General features: G+C 43.9%; 2 protein-coding genes across 3 annotated transcripts in view; one reads left to right on the top strand and one right to left on the bottom strand.

Moving 5' to 3' along the window:
- LOC138975901 (uncharacterized) overlaps positions 1 to 22479 on the bottom strand; it is a 213095-nt gene that overhangs the window by 167617 nt on the left and 22999 nt on the right. The window contains exon 2 of the mRNA XM_070348671.1: positions 18615 to 18727. Coding sequence (XP_070204772.1) covers positions 18615 to 18720 — 106 coding nt within the window. The 5' untranslated portion in view covers positions 18721 to 18727. The remainder of the gene's footprint in view (positions 1 to 18614; positions 18728 to 22479) is intronic.
- Positions 1146 to 10497, top strand: LOC138975897 (uncharacterized). 2 transcript variants are annotated; one of them, XM_070348667.1, is made up of 3 exons: positions 1146 to 3391; positions 7054 to 7164; positions 8448 to 10497. In XM_070348667.1, the coding sequence occupies exons 1-3, from the start codon at positions 3121 to 3123 to the stop codon at positions 8483 to 8485; spliced, it is 420 nt and encodes a 139-aa protein (XP_070204768.1). In that variant the 5' UTR covers positions 1146 to 3120; the 3' UTR covers positions 8486 to 10497. The 2 variants fall into 2 exon arrangements, with proteins under 2 accessions (XP_070204768.1, XP_070204767.1); XM_070348666.1 differs by having other exon boundaries at positions 1148 to 3391; positions 7054 to 10497.

The following is a 22479-nucleotide window of genomic DNA, read 5'->3' as shown; positions in this document are numbered from 1 at the left end:
AAGCGCCACATTTTAGCAATAACTTGGTGGATTGCTTTGAAACTTTCTGAATATTTTACCAACATACTAGAGATACTTCGTGCGAAAGATTGGATTGTTTCGGTTGTTTATCCAGATGTGACGCAATGTTTCGGAAAATGTTGTTAAACTTGTCATAGGATTGTTCTCTTGTGTCCAAAAAATTCATGACTTTGCATATCTACAGAGAAATGATTGATACAGATTCTGTCTAAGTTTCATTTGCGTGTAGCCGCTGGAGTTAATTTGCTAGTCATGCAAACACATGAGAGAAAAAAATGGAACGTTCACGCTGTTTCGCGCTTACAGCTGTTATTGCTGCGTGCCTCTTAAAACATGCTACGGTCACGCTTGGCTGGGCATCGCTGTGGCACCAGAATCATCGTTTAAATATGTAGCGTGTTTACAAGCCCAGCAAATTTGCGTCAGTGCTTACACGCACATAAAACTTGAGCAGTGTGTGTATCAATCCTTTTTCTAAAGACATGCAAAGTCATACATTTTTTTGGACTCAAGTGAACAATCCTATGACGAGATTAAAAACTTATTTTGAAAAATTGCATTACATTTTAACAAACACCTGTAACACTCCATAATTTCGCTCGAAGTATCTCCAGTATGTTGGTAAAATATTCTGAAAGTTTCAAAGCAATCCACCAAGTCATTGCTAAAAATCATCCTTTTTTGTCATGATACCCCTAAAAAATGACGCAAAAAGTCCTGTTTTTGACCGCTCTTGCGATTGACACCTGCATCAGTAGGAATAGCATAGCACGCGAAATACGCAAGGTAGCAAAACAAAACAATCTGTTCAGGGTAGATCATTGGTTTGACTTTCTTCTCGTTTGTCAAAGTTGGAAAATTTTGCCTATTGTGATTTTTTGTCGATTTTTCATTCGGCTCTTCCGTTTTTGTCTGGTCGATTTTGAGGGTACCCTTACTTGAGCGGCGGTCACGTGATCCAAGTAAAAGAAATATTTAATCTAAAAAGTGATCCTGAATGTTAAGGGAACGGCCTTAACTGGCATATGCAGTTTTAATAAAATGACACAGGAATTAATGCTTTAATTTGGGTTTGAAATTTGTTGCAATAATTGTTTGGCCAAGTTTACTTTCCGGCCGTGCACCACGTACTTTCGTTGCAAACTTTAAAGTCAAACCAAACCGAAAGTTTAACGTCCCAATTCCAAGGATAGATCTCCTCAAGTCAAGTTTAGCCTATATTCTGGTAGCGTCCTGTGGAATTCTCTCCCGGAATTTGTGAGAGTCCCAATGAGTCTCAATACTTTCAAAAAACACCTTTCACTGTATGTTATTTTAAATTACGAAAAATCACAGTGATGGAAGACTTCGTTTAGTTTTCTTTTCATTTGTCCAAAGCATCTTCTCTTCTATTCTTCTAGACTACTTGATCCCGTGTCTTCGCTTCAGCGAGCATTAAGGTACTGTGATTCATTCTATTTTTTCTTTGTTGTTGATCTTATTTTGCCGTGATGCCAGGAAAGCACGCCGTGATCGTTGGCCATTCTATTGGTGGGCGGCTACGGACGGCGGTTTACTGTCGAACAGACGCTCGGTTGTCCCCCGATTTCAAACTTGCGGGAAAGGTCGATTCAGTCAAGTTTTTGTGTCGCGGGGGAAAGACTTTGGACACTTTAGAAAAAGAAGACATTCCAGCCCTTTCGGCACGGAAACCCGACTTGGTATTCCTGATCATAGGCGACAACGATATTTCCTTCAACACTGACCCGAACGGGTTAGCCGGTCGGATTCTTGCAGTTGCGTCTGTGATAGCAGCTCGAACCGGGGCTCACGTCATCATTTCTAAGCTTTTACCTCGACAGCGTGCCCCTTCGTGTGTAATAAAACGAATGAAGGACGCCACTCTGGAAGAAAAACATGCCAGTTACTCAAAAATGTATAATCATGCTGTGGACGTTATTAACACCGATCTCGCATCGTCCGTGCGGGGCTTGCATTCGGTTTCTTTTTGGAACCACAACGGAAAGTTTGACCGCTCGACTTCAAATTGGCAACTTGGTTCGAAATTCCTTTCTGATGGAATACATCTTTCTCCCCACGGTTTGCACCAGTTTTATAAATCAGTTCGCGGTGCCTTGTTGGCTTGTGCTAATAAGCCCCCGCGGGTGTGAGTTCTGCCATGCAGCGCCCTAAAACTGATTCAAACATGTTCGGCTGTTTCCGGTATGACGTCATGATCGGCTCCCTCCGAGCGTACTGTTGCTTCTTTTCGTTGTTTTTCCATCGGGCTATCTATAATTTAATTGTTATTTCGAATCCGTGCACTTTATGTTGATTGCCAAGCACTAGCTCTATGCCACCGTGCACTTTATGTTATTGCCAAGCACTGGCTCGATGCTACCCTGCACTTTATGTTATTGCCTAGCACTGGCTATGCCACCATGCACTTTATGTTGATTGCCAAGCACTGGCTATTTGCCACCGTGCACTTATGTTGATTGTCAAGCACTGGCTATTTGTCACCGTGCATTTTATGTTGATTGCCAAGCACTGGCTCTATGCCACCGTGCACTTTCTTTTGATTGCCAAGCACTGGCTCCATGCCACCTTGCTTTTTCTGTGATTGCCAAGCACTGGCTCCATGCCACCTTGCTTTTTCTGTGATTGCCAAGCACTGGCTCTATGCCAACGTGCACTTTATGTTGATTGCCAAGCACTGGCTCTATGCCACCTTGCTTTTTCTGTGATTGCCAAGCACTGGCTCTATGCCACCGTGCACTTTATGTTGATTGCCAAGCACTGGCTCTATGCCACCATGCACTTTCTTTTGATTGCCAAGCACTGGCCTTACGCCCCTGTGCATTTTATGTGGAAGCCAAGCACTGGCCTTATGCCCCTGTGCATTTTATGTGGAAGCCAAGCACTGGCCTTACGCCTTAACTCTCACTTGTCCTTCAGCCTAATTGGGCTGACTGGGCCACTACAATGTGAGTGAGGATGTGCCTCCTTCAACGATTTATCCATATTCTTCCTTCCCCTGCCATGTCTCAGGGCCAATATATTTACACCCTCCAAACAGAACACTAGTTCCGCTGCCCGTTTGTATTCCTGGTTTGCAGCATGCCTCCTAAGCGCAGAGCTGCCTCGGCCACGGCCAAACTTATGAGAACAACCCGGGGACCCATCAGGGCTCCAGCACCACCCGGCGATGACGTCCCTCTGGGAGCCGGGCAAGAACCAGCTGCTCCCCAAGCAGCAGCTCCTGATCCGGCACTGGTCCAAGCCGTCACACAGGCCGTCCTCCAGGCATTGGCGGCCCAGGCACCTGCCGCTGAGCTCTCCGAGGACCCTGTGATCAACGTGATCGACGACGCCGTCGCCGACATGACAGGTACCTACCCGACCGTACCCCCCGGTCAGTCCCACTTTATTTCATCTTCCAGCCCAGTTACTGCCACTATTTCAGGAAAACTCAAAGACCAAATTTGGCAGGGTCAATTTATTGACCTACATGACCTACTGGAAGACCCCGCGTTTGACCCGACTTCCCCAACTGGCCTTTATCTACAGAAGCGCCCTAAAACGAAGCCCCAAATGGACCTAACTATGTGGACCCTTGCGTGGAACCGCTTCTCTGCCATCGTCACTGCCAGACGGCCTTCTTCTTCTTCTTCGTCGTTCACTAGATGGAGATGCCAATCACCCGCACGAAAGCAGCTGTCCTCTGTAGGTCCTCCAGGCCGCCGAAGAGCTTGACCCTCAGTGGTACTGGTTCCGGCCACGATGCCTGCCTGGGAGCGTCGTGGAGTCGGCAGTTCTGCAGCAGGTGCTCAGCATTCATGATGTCTGCATTGCAGGAGCACATCTCGGACTCGCCAATTCTGAATTTGCTGTACATGTGGGCATTTAGTCGGTTGTGCCCTGTTCTCAGCCTGAACAGAATGACCTGGTCCCGTTTGCTCAGTTGGTAATAGCAGTCAGACTGGTTGAAGTTTGGGTGTTGCTGCTTCCATTTTTTTTTGGATAGGGCTTTAATGACAGTCTTCTCCTCTGAATAGGAGACCTGTCTGTCCTCTTGTTCCAGCTGACTTCCTTTGTTTGCCAGCCTGTCAGCTTGTTCGTTTCCATGGATCCCGCAATGTGCTGGTACCCACTGCAACGTCACTTCTGTCTCAGCTGTGAGACTCACCAGGACTGCTGCCAGCTCGTTTAGGTCTTTTTTACGGGGGTTGTGCAGCGCACTTAGAACAGAGAGAGCGTCTGTGAAGATGACCACTTTTGATTTGGTTCGTGGCAGATTGGCTTTAATCTCTTCTGCTGCTTTTCTGATGGCTTCAGTCTCTGCTTTAAAGTTTGTGGAGTATTTTCCTGTGGCTAAGGTGATGTGTGCCTCTCCATCATTGTATCTGATGTACACCCCTCCTCCCCCGTCTCGAGTAGCTTCAGCTGCAGACCCATCTGTGTACACATGAGTCCATTTTTCTTTTGGGTACTTGGTGTTTATGTGCTCCAGCGTCAGCATCTTCCTCTCTGGCTCAGATTGAGAGTCTCTGCCTGCAACTCCTGGTACTTCTTGACAGATAGTTGGGAGCTGGTCTCGTTTCCAGGAGGGGACCGACATGACTGATGGGATGGGCCTTGGTATGTGGTCCAGCAGCTCGGGGTCTCTCCTTTCAAGGATCCTGCTGTGTTGTACGAAGCTTGATCTTTTGAGTCTCCCCTTTGTTGGCTGATTCATGCGCTCGTGCATCGGATGGTCCTGGAGTCTTTTAAATTTTGCGGCTTGCGTCAGTACCTTGGTGTCTCTTCTGTCTTCAATGGACTGCAGGCCTGTGATTGTTTCCATGGCAGAGATAGGAGTGCTTCTCATAGCCCCAGTCATCATCCTCATGGCCTGGTTCTGCACTCTGGACAGCTTGTCTGTGTTGGATTTAGCAGCTGTAGAACTTGCAGCCATTCCATATTCGAGGACCGGGCGGATCCTCCCCACGTAGAACTTCTTCAGCACACTCTGGTCGGCGCCCCACTGCGTGCCAGACAGTTTCCAGACGGCCTAAGCTAGCTACTGGGCTAGCCCACGACATGGAGGTCGTGGTCCGGATGGCGGGGAAGCGGGGCGACTGGCGCTATTACGACTCCCAGTTTCGTCGCTTGATTGAGCGGGGGGAAGCCATTTGGGGTACCACCCACTTGGAGCTGTTTATGAATGCCACGATGGCATCTCAGTCCACCTCCCTTGGGCTTCCTGACTCCCTCCCCCATAGTTCCCAACAAGTCCCCATCCCCAACGGGGCATGCTTTGCCTTCCACCGGTCAGGTGATTGCCAAGCAGGCACGCGATGTACATACCAACATCGGTGTTTCAATGCTGGATGCAGAGCGTTTCACCCGATCACCCGCTGCCCCAAACCAGTGACCCACCCTTTTTCAATCATGCCTCGATTTTTGAACAATCGCGGTAGAGGCAATCACTCCCAGGACTTTCAATTTGGATCACAGCCCCAGCAATCCTTTCGGCCCCGTTTCTCTAACCCAGCCCAACCTAGATTCTCCGGACCACAGAACAACTTTTCCCCAAGATCACAGAACAGCCAATTCTCCTTCCGCCCCAGGTCCTTTAACCAGTAGCTCCCTCCCCACCCCCGTGCTGCCCGACTCCCTCAACGCGTGGTTAGAAGGGTATGATGAAGGGAAGCGAGGCTACCTCTTGCACGGATTCTCCTTCGGTTTTGACATAGGCTGTGACAGCGTGTCTGGGGAGGGAAGCAGCAAAAACCTTACCTCCGCGCTGGAACATCCTGATGTTGTCCAGGCAAAGCTTGATAAGGAGGTCCTGCTGGGTAGGGTTTGTGGTCCTTTTCAGCACCCTCCCATTCCACACCTTTTCACTTCCCCCCTCGGTGTTGTGCCAAAGAAAAACCCTGGCAGCTTTCGAATGATTCACCATTTTTCTTTTCCTCCCGGTTCGTCTGTAAACGATGCTATTCCTAAACATCTAGCCCATGTCGCGTACCAATCCCTAGACGATGCCATTCAACTTATCAAGTTGGTTGGCCCAGGGGCCTTTTTGGCAAAAACATAACATAGACATAGCAGAAGCATTCAGGATAATTCCTGTCAAACCATCCCAGTACCACCTGTTGGGTATGCGATGGAACGACCAGTTTTATTTCGACCGCTGTCTTGCCATGGGACTTAGTAGTTCATGCAACATATTTGAGAAACTAAGCTGTGCCCTACATTGGGTAGCCAATTTCCATCTCAACATTCCTCATATGGTGCACTTAATTGATGACTTTCTTATCATTGAGAAACAAAAAACTCCCTGTCAGGCTTCTTTACAACGTTTCATTCACTTTTGTCAAGACGTGGGTGTGCCCATTGCTGAAGAAAAAACATGCCCCCCTAGTCAGGTTATGTCCTTCCTGTGGTACGAACTCGACACAACTCTCATGGAAGTACGGCTTCCTCTTGACAAAATAACAAAGTGTTTGGAGCTCATTAACCAGTGTCTTCAGCGTCCCAAACTAACCCTGAAAAATCTGCAGTCCATCCTGGGCACACTGAATTTTGCATGCGCAGTAGTCCGCCCAGGCAGACCCTTCCTCCGACGCCTGACAGAGCTAACTGTGGGTGTGTCCAAGCCCCATCACTTTATCAGAATTACGAAAGAAGTCCGCGCTGACCTCTTCATGTGGACATTGTTTCTCAAAGATTTCAATGGCAAATCTCTTTTCCTTCCTGACAGATTCCTGACCTCGGATTCACTTAACCTGTTCACAGATGCATCTGGTTCACTAGGTTATGGAGCAGTCTTTGGCTCAAAGTGGTTGTCTGGGACATGGAACAACCTGTGGCGCTCCCAGTCAATCACCCTGCTTGAGCTGTACCCCATCGTGCTGGCAGTGGAACTGTGGGGAGAGTTTGTCTTTTTATACAGATAATCTGGCCTTGGTGGATATTCTCAACAAACAGATCTCAAAGGATAGACTTATCATGACATTGTTAAGGAGGCTTGTGCTCACATGTTTGCAACTAAACCTTGTCTTCCAGGCTGTCCACATTCCAGGCAAAGACAACACCTTGGCAGACCTGCTGTCCCGTCTGCAAGTGGACAAGTTCAAGCGATTAGCTCCTTGGGCAGATCACTCCAACCCAGTGCAGGTACCTCTGCTGCCCTGCTTGAACCCCTAACCTCCACGTTAAGCCTACTCCTCAAATCGTCACTTGCCCCATCCACTCAGACGTCATACCGTCGAGCCTGGACCTTATTTGTAGAGTTTGCTGACAAGCATTGCCTAGCAAAAGCACCTCATATTCCAGTAGGCACCATTGCACTGTTCATTTCCTTTCTCACGAATAAGTCGTACAAGCCAGCTACAATCTCCTCATATGTGTCTGCCCTTGGATACATACATAAGATGTATGCCGTCCCTGATCCAACGTCCTCCTTCATGATTCAAAAACTATTGCAGGCAGGGCATAAGCGCACCCCAGCCCACGATTCTCGATTGCCACTTTCAAAAAAACTCCTTATTCAGCTGTTGGATTCACTTACCCATATTGTGGTGTCCCCCTTCGATAAAGCTCTTTATTCAGCCATGTTCTCTTTAGCTTTCCATGCTTTTTTGCGAGTGGGTGAAATTACAGTCAGGAATCGCCAGGATCCCAACCCTCACCTCATCTCTTCCCAAAAAGTCGCCCTCTCCAATGGTAAAATCACGTTAAAGTTTCTTTCATTCAAGCACTCTTGTGGTCGCGCATTCACTCTCACAATCCAACCAGGTTCTTCGGCTTGTCATTGCCCAGTTGCACTTCTCTCAGCCTACTTGCAATTGTGCTGTCCAGGTAACAGCCCTCTTTTTGCATGCGCTTCTGGCAGACCAGTCCTACGTGAGGAATTCGAAACAGTGCTCAAACGAGCTTTGGTCTTTTGTCAGGTTGACCCCTCTCATTACCATAGTCATAGCTTTCGTATAGGTGCAGCAACTGCAGCAGCCGAGCGCGGCTTGTCCGATGCCCAGATCCGTCAGCTCGGAAGATGGAAATCGGATGCCTTCAAAACATACATACGGTCCTCATGGCGTTCGTCCGCACTCTAGTTCCAACCCCGCCTTGTCAAGAGTTCAGTTATGCTAGGAAGGGCAGAGTGTACTCTGTAACCACTCCTTAGTGTTATTATGTTAATTGCATTGTTCGGTGTGTCTCTCAGTGGTGCAACAGCTAGGAAGGGCAGAGTGTGCTCTGTAACCTGTCCCATGTTATTATGGTTACTGCCCTGTCATGCATGTCTGTTTGGATTAACCTCCTGCAGAGACTTTTTCAGCTCTCCTCCAATAATTTCTTGTCTTTTTTCAGCTCCTTGGCAAAGGCAGACAGTATCATGACTCCCGTAAATTTATGTGTCCATTTTACTGCCGGGAATCTCTCTGTTTGAATTTGTGCAGGTTGTTCTCCTGTCTCGGTATCCACAACAACAACATAGTCTTTATCAACCACGAGGAGGAGGGCCGCTACCAGAACACTGCTCAAATCTACTCATATGATTACACGTCTGTGTCTCCATCCGTTGGATTTTCCCCCTAATCAGTGTTGTTGCATAGGCCACTATTTCTCTTACTTCCTACTTTTGGCGCTGCGCAGCCAATTGCCTGGCAATTGTCAGCGTTATGGCGGAACAGCCCCAAAAGCTTTATGGACTCTCTAGATTTTATAATGAAATTCAATTGTTGGATTCCATGAGAATCCCCAACTAAATTAATTAACAGGTTGGGCAATTAACTATCTATTCTTGAAAAACATAGGTAAGGTAAAATAATTACAGAATTTAATAAAATAATTGTCACTTCGGTGGCCTACTGCAGCAACACTATGCATTGACTCTTTTGTTAATTTTTTGCTTGTATGTTAATTGTGTGAACTGTGTCTCATCTGCCTTGTCTCCACTGATTTCACATAAAAAGTCTTGTGGGTAACAAGGACATTTATGGGAAATCGGAATTCCTCCGCTGTAACCTCATGAATATTAATGAGTAGCACATGGACCAATCGCTGGGTAATGCCAGAGATTGTTCCAGCCAGCTTAGCGTGGATGCTTTCCCCTTGACCGCGTTCGGTCACTTTCTTCTTTGTCTACCTACAGACAACACCATTTTTGCTCTGTCTCTAATTTTGACTTATTCTTCATCTTTTCCCTCCCACCCATCCCTATGTTTACCAGTTATCCCCTTTGTTACATATTGCAATGGAAATTTAGATTCTTATCCTTGTCATGGTGTCTTCTTCTTCTTCTTCTTCGTTCATGGGCTTAGACTCCCACGTTCACCCATGTTTTTAGCACAAGTGGATTTTTACGTGTATGACCGTTTTTTACCCCGCCATTCAGGCAGCATACGCCGATTTCGGGGGACTTGTCATGGTGTCATTCATTATATTGTAAGCTATTATTGTTGTCACCTTGCTGAATATATTCGTGAATTTGCTTGTACTTTTAGTTCCTGTCACTGGAATGAGTTAGCCTCTAACGATGGGTTGTCCATGCCATAATTCTGTCCATGGTTTATTACATTACATGCCCTTATTGGCTCCTATTCACTTTTGATTCTGACAATTTCTACTCTCCATGCTGCCAGGGTGTGCTGGCACCACCGTTTGAGCTTCGGTGCAGTACCATTATTGATTGGTCTGGAACCGAAACTTAGGCTATAGTCCACAGTTGCACCAGGTCCCAGACTACTTCCCTTTCGCCCTGAGCGGTTTTTGGGCTGAGCAGCCGGCGACTGTGGCATCTGGCATAAACATATATCTAAATAATATCAAACTAACGATTCAATTGTCAACGTTATGGCGGAACAGCCCCAAAAGCTTTATGGACTCTCTAGATTTTATAATGAAATTCAATTGTTGGATTCCATGAGAATCCCCAACTAAATTAATTAACAGGTTGGGCAATTAACTATCTATTCTTGAAAAACATAGGTAAGGTAAAATAATTACAGAATTTAATAAAATAATTGTCACTTCGGTGGCCTACTGCAGCAACACTATGCATTGACTCTTTTGTTAATTTTTTGCTTGTATGTTAATTGTGTGAACTGTGTCTCATCTGCCTTGTCTCCACTGATTTCACATAAATGGGGGGTAAAGACACTGGTGATTTTTATTTCTTCAAACTGGTGTCTTGTGCCTTTGCTTGTCCCCAAGCTGTATTGCAACTTGAAGGGTCTGTCAGTGTTCGTTTGGTTCAGTGAATGATTTAGGTCAGTCCCTCATACTCGGTTTGATATGTACGAGGAAAACGAGGAATGACTGTCCTTTTTTACATTTAGTCAAGTTTTGACATACCCATTACTGAACTGTTCGGAACTTGCAAATTTTGTTTTCGACCCCCATGTTGTTTCAGAGCTTGTTGACACGTAATGCGTGAATGAAATGTCACCATATTTTGGAAAAGGATCGCAGAGATAATGAATTAAACATGTTACAAATTTGATTCAATTTTGTTGGGTGGTTTGGAAGCTGTGTTTGTTTGCGTAAGTGGTCCATAACTTTTTTCTATGAGTATAGATATGATATGTTTGGATTACAAACAAGCTCAGAAAGTTATTAAGTCGCGTAAGGCGAAATTACTACATTTAGTCAAGCTGTGGAACTTACAGAATGAAACCAAATGCACTGCATTTTTTCACAATGACCGTAGTCCGCCGCTCGTGCAAAAGGCAGTTAAATTAACGAGCCTCTTTAGCGCGGTAGTGATTGCGCTGTGCTGCATAGCACGCTTTTCTGTACCTCTCTACGTTTTAACTTTCTGAGCGTGTTTTTAATCCAAACATATCATATCTATATGTTTTTGGAATCAGGAACCGACAAAGAATAAGATGAAATTGTTTTTAAATCGATTTCGCAAATTTAAGTTTAATCATGTTTATATTTTTAATTTTCAGAGCTTGTTTTTAATCCGAATATAACATATTTATATGTTTTTGGAATCAGAAAATGATGAAGAATAAGATGAACGTAATTTTGGATCATTTTATAAAAAAATGATTTTAATTACAATTTTGAAATTTTTAATGACCAAAGTCATTAATCAATTTTTAAACCTCCAAGCTGAAATGCAATACCGAAGTCTGACCTTCGTCAAAGATTGCTTGGCCAAAATTTCAATCAATTTGATTGAAAAATGAGGGTGTGACAGTGCCGCCTCAACTTTTACAAAAAGCCGGATATGACGTCATCAAAGACATTTATCCAAAAAATAAAAAAAACGTCTGGGGATATCATACCCAGGAACTCTCATGTAAAATTTCATAAAGATCGGTCCAGTAGTTTACTCTGAATCGCTCTACACACACACACACGCACAGACAGACAGACAGACAGACAGACACACACACACACACACACACACACACACATACACCATGACTCTCGTCTCGATTCCCCCTCTATGTTAAAACATTTAGTCAAAACTTGACTAAACGTAAAAAGAATAGAGATACAGAAAAGCGTGCTATCTTTCTCAGCGCAACTACTACCGCGCTTTCCTGGCTTGTCGGTTTCACTGCCATTGCCACGAGCGGTGGACTGACGATGCTACGAGGTCTTGGTGAAAAATGCAGTGCGTTTAGTTTCATTCTGTGAGCTCGACAGCTTGACTAAATGTTGTATTTTCGCCTTACGCGACTTGTTTACATTTAGTCAAGTTTTGACTAAATGTTTTTACATAGAGGGGGAATCGAGACGAGGGTCGTGGTGTATCTGTGTGTCTGTGTGTAGAGCGGTTCAGAGAAAACTGCTGGACCGATCTTCATGAAACTTTACATGAGAGTTTCTGAGAATGATATCCCCAAAAGTTTTTTTCAATTTTTCGATAAATGTCTTTGTTGACGTCATATCCGGCTTTTTGTAAAAGTTGAGGCGGCACTGTCGTCACACCAACATTTTTCAATGAAATTGATTGAAACTTTGGCCAAGTAATCTTCGACAAAAGGCCGGTCTTTGGTATTGCATTTCAGCATGAAGGCTTAGAAATTAATTAATGAGTTTGGTCATTAAAAATCTGAAAATTGTAATTAAAATTATTATTTTATAAAACGATCCAAAAACAATTTCATCTGATTCTTCATCATTTTCTGATTCCAAAAACATATATGTATGTTATATTCGGATTAAAAACAAGCTCTGAAAATTAAAAATATGAAAATTTTGATTAAAAATAAATTTCCGAAATCGATTTAAAAACAATTTCATCTGATTCCTTGTCGGTTCCTGATTCCAAAAACATATAGATATGATATATTTGAATTAAAAACAAGCTCAGAAATGAACAGAGATACAAAAAAGCATGCTATCCTGCTTAGCGTAACCACTACCGCGCTATTCTGGCTAGTCAATTTCACTGCCTTTGCCACGAGCGGTGGACTGACGATGCTACGAGTATACGGTCTTGGTGAAAAAAATGCAGTACGTTCACAGTGTCATTCTGTGAGTACGACAGCTTGACTAAATGTATTTTCGCCTTACGCGACTTGTTTCTTTTTACATTTAGTCAAGTTATGACTAAATGTTTTAACATAGAGGGGGGAATCGAGACGAGGGTCGTGGTGTATGTGTGTGTGTGTGTGTGCGTGCGTGCGTGTAGAGCGATTCAGACCAAACTACTGGACCGATCTTTATGAAATTTGACATGAGAGTTCCTGGGTATGATATCCCCATACGTTTTTTTCATTTTTTTGATAAATGTCTTTGATGACGTCATATCCGGCTTTTCGTGAAAGTTGAGGCGGCACTGTCACGCCCTCATTTTTTAACCAAATTGGTTGAAATTTTGGTCAAGTAATGTTCGACGAAGCCCGGACTTCGGTATTGCATTTCAGCTTGGTGGCTTAAAATTTAATTAATGACTTTGGTCATTAAAAATCTGAAAATTGTAAAAAAAAATTTTTTTTATAAAACTATCCAAATTTACGTTCATCTTATTCTCCATCATTTGCTGATTCCAAAAACATATAAATATGTTATATTTGGATGAAAAACAAGCTCTGAAAATTAAATATATAAAAATTATTATCAAAATTAAATTTTCGAAATCAATTTAAAAACACTTTCATCTTATTCCTTGTCGGTTCCTGATTCCAAAAACATATAGATATGATATGTTTGGATTGAAAACACGCTCAGAAAGTTAAAACAAAGAGAGGTACAGAAAAGCGTGCTATCCTTCTCAGCGCAACTACTACCCCGCTCTTCTTGTCAATTTCACTGCCTTTGCCATGAGCTGTGGACTGACGATGCTACGAGTATACGGTCTTGCTGCGTTGCATTGCGTTCAGTTTCATTCTGTGAGTTCGACAGCTACTTGACTAAATATTGTATTTTCGCCTTACGCGACTTGTTCTTTTTTGTGTGACTTTTCCGTCTGGTAGACACTCGGTTTGATATGATATGAGAGAGAGAAAGAGAGAGAGAGAGAGAGAGAGAGAGAGAGAGAGAGAGAGAGAGAGAGAGAGAGAGAGAGAGAGAGAGAGAGAGAGAGAGAGTCCAGGGGTGTTGCTAGACATTTTCATGTTGGGACATTTGGCCGAAACTGTCAGAAAGCTTTAGGACATCTTGAACAATTTTCGGCCATTATTTTGGCTCATACAAAGTCACCGCAACATTGAAGCACAAGACTCAAGAGGGGAACACCAATACATACAATCATTATCTTAGGAACACAGATTACAGGGGCGGAACAGTTAAGCCAGAGGGGGGAGGGTACAACCTGGGGTCCAGGGTCCCGTTGGGGGTCTGGCGGGCAAAGCCCCCCTGAAGCAGAAGAATTTTAGCTATTTTATAAACAATTTGTGGCTTATCCTTGATTTTAAACATGATCAACTGGTGTCAGGAGCCACTCATTATTTCTTTTAACGTTAGTATTGAAATTTAAATAATGGCAATTTATCTTCACTGGTCTAATATAGGTCTATGCTGATATCTGCTCCCGACATCATATACACTGCCGAACTAAAGTTAAGGGCCAGAAGAAGAATCATCTCTCATAACACAACAAATCAAAGCAACACCTTCAACCCTTGAAATGTTTTAATACGACATGTAACCGTTCGAGTCATGTAAACAAAATCACCAACAAAGAAATTTCATTTGCGCAGCAACCGTCGGAAGTACCCCACCCCCCTTTCGAAAAGTGGCAAGAAAGTTCTGTCAGTTTGTTCAAGTTCAGTAACGGGTGTGGCCGCCCCGGGTTGCAAGGCATTCACCGATCCGTGAGCGCATTGAGTTTACATGGTTCTGGAGCATCTGTTGAGGGATTGCCGTCCACTCCTGCTGCAGGAATCGGAAGAGCTGGTCCACATCAGCAGGTGGGGGGTGATTGTCCCTCACCCGGCGTCCAATGATGTCCCAGAGGTGTTCTATGGGCGCCAAGTCGGGGGATCGGGCTGGCCAGTTCATCCTCACAATCTGCTGACGCTGCAGAACATCTTGGACCACCCTAGCGCGATGAGGGGTCGCGTTATCGTCTTGGAGCATAGCGCCGGCACCCATGGCTTGCAGTGTAGGGATGATTTGAGGCCTCACGATTTCATCCCTGTACCGCACGCCGGTAAGATTGCCTCTAATACGGTACAGGGGGGTCCTCCCGTGCAGATGGAAGCCAGCCCACACCATAACTGAACCACCTCCATACCTGTCATGTTCCTGGACACAGGCATCGATGAAACGTTCACCCGGACGTCTCCAAGCGCGTATGCGGGCATCACAGGAAGAGAGAGTGAACCGGGAATTGTCTGTAAAGAGTACCCTGCCCCACTGCTGTCTGTTCCAACGCCGATGGTTGCGGCAGAACGCCATTCTGGCCCGGCGATGACGTGGTGTGAGGGGCGGACGGACGACAGTTCTCCTTGAGTGCAGGCGCACCTCACGCAGACGACGGGTCACAGTCATGCGACTGATGGTGAGGTTGGTAGCGGCCCTGAAGTTGCCTATCAACGTCCTGCGGGTATTGGTTCGGTTACGTAGAGCCAAGAGCTGGAGGTAGCGATCGTCTCTTCGATCTGTACATCTTGGGCGCCCAGACCGAGGTCGCTCAACAGCACTTCCGGTAGTCTGGAAGCGTTGGTGGAGCCGCTGAATAACAGAGTGGCTCACTCCTAGCCGTCTGGAAACTTCTCTGCCAGACACGCCGTCCTGCAGCCATCCCAGCGCCCGTCCTCGATACAATGTTGTCAGTTTCGTTCTTGGAGGCATGCTATACTCAGAGCTCTGGTGCGCGCCCCTAAATACCCATTCCTGTGCAACTTTCGTTGAGGAGTTTTCAGTATAGCCATGGTTTGCTCGTGCACCATGCCAAACACAGACTGCAATACTGCTTCTTCAGCTAAAGTCGAGCAAATTTTATAGGAAATTATCGTGTTTTGACAACCTTTTCACTGCCCCTAAAAACGGTGTTGCTGAACTGCAATGCGTGCAAAACAAGGTCAGGTACGTGCAGCAGTGAGACAGGCTTCTGGAAAACCCAAGTTGGCCATTTTTTCGTCATGCAGTGTTGGCATAAAAAATAACAACGGAAAGCTGCGCAAATCAGAGGCCGGCCCTTAACTTTAGTTCGGCAGTGTAGTATGGTTAGAAGGAAGACATGTCGCATACTGTGACAATTAAACAATTACCTCTTCCCCCGGCTTTACAGACAGAATTTTTTGGGTTTTTTTGGTTTTTTTGTTGGGGGGGAGGGGGTCCGGAACCCCCGTAACAACCCCCCTAATCCGCCCCTGGATTATATGTTGCTTACTGCAACTGAAACAATCAGCTTTGCTGATTTAACTACATCAGACACCAGTTCTCTGAAACTTTTTCAAACCTTTAACTTTAATTTCTTGAAAGTAAAACTCTTCCAATCTTGTGCTAATCTGGACAAGCCTTGGGAAACATGACTGGTAAAACACCAATAAACAAGAAGGGCAAAGCCCACACGACTCACATGCTGAACAGAACTTGATCTTTCTTTCAGAAATGACAAATATCAGTTTAACTCAAACTGACCTGGAACTTGAAGATATGTAACCTAATGTGAGTTAGTATGAAAATATAATGTATTTCCCTCACACATATGTAGTTTTGGAAGAGTTATTTTCAATAGTTCAAGGTCAAGGTCACTTCAAAATATATACATTTCAACTTTGAAGGACCCTTGCGACCTTGACCTTGAAGCAAGGTCAACCAAACTGGTGTCCAAAGATAGGGCTTACTTTGCCCTGTATAGCATACATAGCTAAGGTTGCCATTCTCAATAACTTCAGAAAAAAACTGTGAAAATGTGAAAAACAATCGTTTTTAAGACAACAATTATGGCCCCTGTGACCTTGACCTTGAAGTGAGGTCAAGTTGCCAAACATGTTTCTGAAGATCTTGTAACCATACACCATCAGGCCACAATTGGTGTTGATAGACTTAATAGTGTCCAAGAAATATACAATGTTAAAGGTTTCACAGACGGACGGGGGGGACGGACGCCCGGACGCCCGGAAGGACAGGCGGACGATGTCGGTGAGTATATAGACTCACTTTTGTAAGTATAATGTATTTCCCTCACACATATGTAGATTTGGAAGAGTTACCTTCCATAGTTCAAGGTCAAGGTCACTTCAAACTATGTATACAATCCAACTTTAAAGGACCCTTGCGACATTGACGCAAGGTCAACCAAACTGGTGTCCAAAGATAGGGCTTACATTGCCCTGTATAGCATACATAGCTAAGGTTGCCATTCTCGATAACTTCAGAAAAAAATGCGAAAATGTGAAAAATGGTCGTTTTTAAGACAACAATTACGGCCCCTGTGACCTTGAACTTGAAGTGAGGTCAAGTTGCCGCACATGTTTTTTGAGATCTTGTAACCATACACCATCAGGCCACATCAGGTGTTGATAGACTTAATAGTGTCCAAGAAATATCCAACGTTAAAGTTTTCCGGACGGACGGACGGCGGGACGGACGGACGGACGACTCGGGTGAGTACATAGACTCACTTTTGCTTCGCATGTGAGTCAAAAACCGTGTAGGGTGAGCCATTTTGTTTGGAAACCACGATTTGGAGGACGCTTTTCATTCTCTGGCTCAGCAGATTTCGATTCGCGGTGACTATCGACTGCTATGTCGTCTGCTTCAATCAACTCGACAACACTACTACCACTCACACTGACACTGTCCACATTCGCGGTGTTCCTGTCATTTTGTCCGGAATCATTTACCTTGGCGAAGGGTAGCAAACCTTGGCCAATTTAGTTATTTCTTTTTTGGTTGCGACATGATGTTCAAATCCAAATCGAAAGCATTGACTGATTGATAAACTATCGCGAACCGGCGAACGCAAACGCTGAGAGTGTGGTTTCCCTTGTCCAAGGGAAACCACTCTGGCATCTATATGTTTTGGCACTGGCTTCCGTTCAAAACATTGATGTATCGTTTTTGGTATTCGCGAAGGAAATAAACGTCAGTCAGTTGACTAAGTACATCGGCAGCAGTTTTAGCAATCAAAGCCTGACCAATACAAAACAAGAAGGGCAAAGCCCATACGACTCACATGCTTGACCTTGACCTTTACATGACCTTGACCTTCTGGGTCAAGGTCAAATAACTAAACCTAGCAATGACATCATACACTAAGAACTGCTTTACACATTTTTCAAGGTCATCCAAGGTCATGCAACACAAAGCTGTTAATTCAAGACATAGGAAGTACAATGGTGCTTATTGGCTCTTTCTACCATGAGATATGGTCACTTTTAGTGGTTCACTACCTTCTTTTGGTCACATTTCATAAGGGTCAAAGTGACCTTGACCTTGATCATATGTGACCAAATGTGTCTCATGATGAAAGCATAACATGTGCCCCACATAATTTTTAAGTTTGAAACAGTTATCTTCCATAGTTCAGGGTCAAGGTCATTTCAAAATATGTATACAATCCAACTTTGAAGAGCTCCTGTGACCTTGACCTTGAAGCAAGGTAAACCAAACTGGTATCAAAAGATGGGGCTTACTTTGCCCTATATATCATATATAGGTGAGGTATTGAATCTCAAAAACTTCAGAGAAAATGGGAAAAATTTGAAAAATAGCAGTTTTTTTAGACAACATTTATGGCCCCTGCGACCTTGACCTTGAAGCAAGGTCAAGATGCTATGTATGTTTTTTGGGGCCTTGTCATCATACACCATCTTGCCAAATTTGGTACTGATAGACTGAATAGTGTCCAAGAAATATCCAACGTTAAAGTTTTCCGGACGGACGTCCGGACGGACGGGGCGGACGGACGGACGACTCGGGTGAGTACATAGACTCACTTTTGCTTCGCATGTGAGTCAAAAACTGGACAAACTTTGGCCGATTTAGGCGAATACTCTTCGGACATTTGGCCGATAGGGACATGAAAGTTTCGGCCAAAGAAAAAAATAATCGGCGATTGGCCGAAGGGCCGACCCAAACGACACCCCTGGAGAGAGAGAGAGAGAGAGAGAGAGAGAGAGAGAGAGAGAGAGAGAGAGAGAGAGAGAGAGAGAGAGAGAGAGAGAGAGAGAGAGAATAATGTGAACGGAAAAGACAAACACATGTACTTCGATTCCCTGTGTTTGTCGGCTGCGACTCTGGATCAGCATATACCGCTTGTCGCTGACGTTTACGGTAGTTGAAGATTGGAGCTGGTGTCGTCTTTCGCAGCATAACATTCCTGATGTTATCAACAAATGTGCACAAAGCTGATTATTTGGTACAAAACAAACAAAAAAGCACAAGAACATACACACTCTTTCAACGAGAGGTAAACTGACGGTTTCTGGGGACTTCACCGATATACGAAGAGCCTTTTGATATAAGCTAAGCACAACAAGTTCAGAATCACTGTGTAAAATTTTTTTGAGTTATCAAACTTCCTTTTGTTGTTTTGTTTTTGTCGTAGAAACCAAATAGTTACTCAACAATGGATGAGTGACCTCTGTTTCAGCAGTAAACTTGCAGGTGATTTGAGCTGGTTTGCAGCCATAACACACAGAAAACACTTTTTTTGAAAACTGAATTTTGTAGTCGTCGTCGTTTGGGCTTACCGGATATTGTTGGTGCGTTGCTTCATTGAAATAAAATCGTCATTGACACACTTGTTTGCGATACAAAAGAAAAAAGAAAAAACACACACTATGTGTAGTTTGTCTATGTTTCTAAAAAAAACAAGAAGGGCAAAGCCCATACGACTCACATGCTTGACCTAAACCTAGCAATGACATCATACACTAAGAACTGCTTTACACATTTTTCCTACCAAAATACATGTGACCTTGACCCAAGTTCAAGGTCATCCAAGGTCATGCAACACAAAGCTGTTAATTCAAGACATAGGAAGTACAATGGTGCTTATTGGCTCTTTCTACCATGAGATATGGTCACTTTTAGTGGTTCACTACCTTCTTTTGGTCACATTTCATAAGGGTCAAAGTGACCTTGACCTTGATCATATGTGACCAAATGTGTCTCATGATGAAAGCATAACATGTGCCCCACATAATTTTTAAGTTTGAAACAGTTATCTTCCATAGTTCAGGGTCAAGGTCACTTCAAAATATGTATACAATCCAACTTTGAAGAGCTCCTGTGACCTTGACCTTGAAGCAAGTTAAACCAAACTGGTATCAAAAGATGGGGCTTACTTTGCCCTATATATCATATATAGGTGAGGTATTCAATCTCAAAAACTTCAGAGAAAATGGGAAAAATGTGAAAAATAGCTGTTTTTTAGACAACATTTATGGCCCCTGCGACCTTGACCTTGAAGCAAGGTCAAGATGCTATGTATGTTTTTTGGGGCCTTGTCATCATACACCATCTTGCCAAATTTGGTACTGATAGACTGAATAGTGTCCAAGAAATATCCAACGTTAAAGTTTTCCGGACGGCCGGCCGGCCGGCCGGCCGGCCGGACGGACGGACGGACGACTCGGGTGAGTACATAGACTCACTTTTGCTTCGCATGTGAGTCAAAAAAAAGGAAACCATTTTTTATCGGACCATCCGCAGAGGGTACCCAGACAAAATGTGGACATACCTTTGTCACCTGGACTGTATTGAACAATGGACTAGCCGCAACAACAGCGTTAACCAGCGTTAAGGTGTGACTGGATGTCAAGTTCTATTTCCCTTTACGTGCGCGGGCGCTCGTCTGACATCACGTCACGTCACGTCACGTCACGTCACGTCATTAAAAAGTGCTGCATGTTTCGTTACCCCCGAAGCGCACGCTTATCCGAGAGTCACGTTGACTTTGGCGCGCTGTCCGGTTACTAACGCTGATGGGGTCTATGTCGACCAAAACGCAAATTAGCCGAAATCTGGCAAAATCTATGGGAGTACCAGCACAAGGACTTTTAAAAAAATCAAATCAAAATATAAGCTTTATTTCAGGTGACTGTGCATCTCTTACTAAATACTTGAATACAAGAGGATGAACTTCTAACATTTGAAATCCATAGTTTTTCTTGTTCAAATTACCGTTTTGTTTCACGAATGTGTTCTGTCTTTATTTTCTTCTCATCAGTGTTTGCAACTGTGTTGTTCCCTTTTCGTTTCCCGTGTAACGTAGTCCCCGTTGAACATGGAAATAATTGTATTTCTGTTGAATATTCATCAAGCGAACTAAGCACGTACTTCACATCATACCTGGTATCAGTAGACATAACCAAACAAATGCGGGAGTCACACATACACGACACGTGGCCCGCGCATTGAAAATTAATCAAAAATGGAAAATAAGATCAGTGCGTCGTTGTGCTATGACAGCTTACTAGTGCCAAAACCTAGGGTTACTATTTTGCCTCGTTTTCGGTCACAGTAGTCGGACTTTAAGAGTCCGCACTGAGAGGCTACAACGTCCGGCAAACATCACTCTCACACTATTTCTGAAATATTTTTTAATAGAAGGCCTTATCGAGCAAGTTATCCGACGTGAAGGTGCATGTCACAGTTTTCTGCAATAGCGCTTTCCTTAACATTGTTTTGGGTATCTTAGAAAAATATAATCGACCCCGAAAACTTTCGAATCGAAGCTCTTTTTGGGAACGTCCCACTAGTCCGAGGGTTCACTAGTCCGAGGGTTCACTAGTCCGAGGGTTCACTAGTCCGAGGGTTCACTAGTCCGAGGGTTCACTAGTCCGAGGGTTTACTATAGACGCTTGATTTTCCAGTTATTATACCGCCCCTTAAAAGGCGGTATATAGGTTTCACTGTGTCTGTGTGTGTGTGTGTGTGTGTGTGTGTGTGTGTGTGTGTGTGTGAGTATGTGTGTGTGTGTGTGTGTGTGTGTGTGTGTGTGTGTGTGTGTGTGTGTGTGTGTGTGTGTCTGTCTGTCCGCAAATAGATATCCGATGTTTGAAAACCGATTTCAATGAAATTATGTGTGAGGCTGTAGTACAACCCAGGCTCGATCCTCTCCATAATTCAGGTCGGTGGGATAATTAATTGACCCTCACGGGCAAAAGGAAACACGAGGTGCTATATAATATGACTAAAAACTGTAGGCATTTCGATCACGTAATTGTCCAGTCGGGGCGGTATCCTGATAAATTTAATATCCTTTCTTCAGTCAAAATATAAATAACTACGTTTCTTGGGGGAAATAGTCTGAGATTTCTTCAGGCAGGTTTCACAGTATTGTGTTCAGCAATTTACTATTTACACACTCAAATTCTACAAAATAAATGTTGGCACACAATTCAAAGGACATGTTTTTCCAACAAAGTGAGTTTGTTACAACTAAAAACAGCAATTTTTTTTTATAGTCCTGGTCCTTATTTATATCTAAAAACCAGGCGCAAAGCGGCATACCCTAAAAACGCAAAAAAAGCAATACGGTCATCCTATGCATGCATATAGCTCATATAGCCAAAACCGTTGAAGATAGAAAGACATTTATTGAACAAAATATATGCAACACATCATCCTTAACAAGTTTTGTTCTTGTATGTATATCAAAATATTGATCCTCAAATGAATGGTTTGAAAAAATACGACTTCCGGCAGACCTAGACCGTTTTGAAGGAAAAAACCGTCTTTTCTTTCAAACCATTCCATGGCCATCAATATTTTCATATACATGTAAGAACAAAACGTGTTAAGACTGGTGTTGTGCATCTAGTTTGTTCAATAAATGTATTTCTATCTTCAATGGTTTTGGCTAGATGAGGTAACAAGAGAAGGATATGGGCATTGGAATTACGTCAACATTTCGAGCATTGTCACAGATGAAACATTTACTGCAGGGTGCTCCTGATTAACAAACCGAGCAAAACTGTGAAAATTATTGAAGAGAAGACATGTCTGAACAGTTTATAAAGAGACAAGTTTGCAATCATTTGTGAACACCATTATTGTATGGAGGAGTAACTGTTCCCCTACCCCCTAAGAAGGTATTTCTGTCCGTCAACCACGTGAGCGATC

This window comes from Littorina saxatilis, linkage group LG9 (assembly GCF_037325665.1).
Source record: "Littorina saxatilis isolate snail1 linkage group LG9, US_GU_Lsax_2.0, whole genome shotgun sequence".
Lineage (NCBI taxonomy): Eukaryota > Metazoa > Mollusca > Gastropoda > Littorinimorpha > Littorinidae > Littorina > Littorina saxatilis.
This window is presented reverse-complemented; position numbering and strand designations above follow the sequence as displayed.